Source organism: Limulus polyphemus, unplaced genomic scaffold, assembly GCF_000517525.1.
Source record: "Limulus polyphemus unplaced genomic scaffold, Limulus_polyphemus-2.1.2 Scaffold3558, whole genome shotgun sequence".
Taxonomy (NCBI): domain Eukaryota; kingdom Metazoa; phylum Arthropoda; class Merostomata; order Xiphosura; family Limulidae; genus Limulus; species Limulus polyphemus.
In genome coordinates, this window is record NW_013669168.1 from 70,726 (window position 1) to 73,468 (window position 2,743).

Sequence of the window (2,743 nt, forward strand, 5' to 3'; positions counted from 1 at the left end):
AAAGGTAGCCTTTACAGAGGCCAAACACCAAGAGCCTAAATGTACCCAAATTAGGTTATTTTTGTGTGGGAACTCCTCATTCTGTGCATGAAGTATTCTGGATTCCAGGTTATTGAAAACCCTGTGTGAAAGAAGTCATAAAAGTAACACTGTTTACCAGTAAGATACATTGCTGTTTGAAAACTTTGATCTCTACAGCATAAAATGTGTAGAAATTAAGTTTCTTCTAATTGGTAGGAAATGATTTCTTCATTTATTTTTTATAAACCAAAACAATCATGCTAGAGTTATAAAAGTTTGTAATTCTGTACATCATAGTACTATGTATACACATGTGCAAGTGTAATTTTGTAGTTTGTCTTTTGAAAGGGTTTATATTCCTGTAACTGTTTATATATACAACACCCATTATATAAAAGCTTGCAGTTCTAGTAGTGTGGCAATAACCAAAATGTCATCATTATTTTGTGTTTGAAAACAAGTAGAAATTGTGTAGGTTAGCACATAGTTTTAAAAATGTAGTTTCATCTAATCATACTGTATGAATATTTCCAGATCTGCTGATTGTCATAAACGATGGGGACCCAGCAGTTCTGTTTAAAATGGAACAATCACCATTCCAATATGCTCTCAGTTTTTGAACAGTTGCTTAATAACGAAGCTTTAGTGGATGTAACTTTAGCCTGTGAAGGGCACAGTTTAAAGGCACACAAAGTGGTATTATCGGCTTGTAGCCCTTTCTTTCAGACACTTTTTGTTGATAATCCGTGTAAACACCCAATTGTGATAATGAAGGACATGAGATATGTTGATATGAAAGCCATTATCGACTTCATTTATCACGGTGAAGTGAATGTGTCGCAGGACCAGCTATCTGCCCTCCTGAAAACTGCAGAAACACTGAAAGTGAAAGGACTAGCAGAAGTGGGCAATGAGAAACAAGCTGAAAAACACAGTGATCAACAAGATGTGACAACGCAGTCGAATTCGGTCCAGTCAGTGCCAGTAACTGGTATTCAGCAACATCACCGTACTGAATCCCCTCCACTGCATAAACGGAAGAGAGGAAGACCTCGACGGAGGTCAGGATCGAGTCAGAGTGATACAGAAGAACCAGTACCAACCAAGATTAAAGAACCAGATTCTCCAGAAATTATAAGTGATGTTAGTAGAGATGGTTTAACTGAAAGTACACCAGATGTCAGTCAAAGGATATCTCAGACAAGGGTTCCTCCCATTACTTCCAGCCAAAGTTACTCTCTGTCATCACAGAAATCTCATTCTCTATACTCATCAGTTCCTTCTCATCATGACTCTGGTGCTACTGTTGAAGAACCTCCCTCCATTACAGATGGTGACTTTGATGTAGAACCAACCAGACTAATGGAAGCTTCGTTAACTACAGATGCTAGTGGTGTAAGTGTTTTTTACTTTTCGATTACCTCTTAACTCAAGGATGATATGAGAAATATTGTTATCTTCTTCCTTCTAGCTTGTGAATGTTTTATGACTAAATTTATTGTGAAGAAGTTATCACATAGTACATAAAATAAGGTGTTTTTAGTAACTTGGTTAGAAATGTGTGTGTGTGTGTGTATATCAGTGCAAACAAAATTACTGCAAGTATTTGAATAAGAGCAAGATGAGCTCTCCAGAAGAGAATACTAGATGAATATCAGTAACATCTGAATCACTGTTGTAAAGATTAAATAAACTTACTGCTTTTGCTTTGAAGAAAATGAGCTTTCTTCTTTCCTCTTGTATTTTTCATTTTATCTTTTTTTTTAAAAATGCCTAAAATTGGGGACATCACCTTTATCTGGGTTATCCATGAGTTAAAATAGAGTATTTGCCCTCAGTTTAATTTTTGTTTAAAATCTAAATATTTAAGGTGAGTTGGAGAGAGAGTTAAGAAATCAAAGGGAATATATATATATATAGTTGTACTTATGGTTCAGTTAAATAATGAGGTTGATTATATTTAAGGAGAAAATTTAGTAGTAGTGGAGGCATTGTTATTGTTTTGCATCCTCCAAATAAAGAAGGCAACAAATGTTGAAATAACTTTCAAATTAAAATGTTATTAACATTTGACTTTGCAGAGTCAAAGATCTAATCCTCAACTATCATTCCAGCATGTTTAGTAGATTTAACAAAAAGTGAATATCTCTGGACCTGGTTAAGTTGTGCATTTAGAGTTAAAAACTTGGGTAAAAAAGAAAAAACTGCTTACAAGTGGTGGTTTTATTTTAATTTCTTTCAGGTCTCCATGTATGACTCTCAGGCCCAGTCATCCCTAACATCTACATCCACATCTCTTGCTCTTCCATCATCTTCAGTTGAACTGCCACATTCTAATTCATTAAGTCAAGCAGTTGTTCCCACATCTTTACATTCAGCATCAGACTCATCAGGCTCAGGACTAGGAAACCAAAATACTATGGAGGGTATGTTGATATTTTGTAGTCTGTTTCTTTAAAAAAAAATAATATGTAGTATTGATTGACCTTGGTCAACCAGTAGGACACTATTACTGTAAAAATAGTAATAGTGTCCTACTGGTTGACCAAGGTCAATCAATACTACCTATTATTGTAAAAATATAATAGGTAGTATTGATTGACCTTGGTCATCAATAGGACACTATTACTGTAAAAATATAATAGGTAGTATTGATTGACCTTGGTCATCAATAGGACACTATTACTGTAAAAATATAATAGGTAGTATTGATTGACCTTGG

At 34.7% G+C, this 2,743-nt stretch overlaps 1 protein-coding gene across 5 annotated transcripts in view; it reads left to right on the forward strand.

Moving 5' to 3' along the window:
* The window catches only part of LOC106469582 (protein tramtrack, beta isoform-like), a 57,413-nt gene that overhangs the window by 10,319 nt on the left and 44,351 nt on the right, over positions 1–2,743 (forward strand). For all 5 annotated transcript variants that reach the window (XM_022398153.1, XM_022398154.1, XM_022398155.1 and 2 more), the window contains exons 2-3: positions 556–1,416; positions 2,264–2,447. In XM_022398153.1, the coding sequence (XP_022253861.1) occupies positions 577–1,416; positions 2,264–2,447 (1,024 nt within the window). In that variant the 5' untranslated portion in view covers positions 556–576. The remainder of the gene's footprint in view (positions 1–555; positions 1,417–2,263; positions 2,448–2,743) is intronic.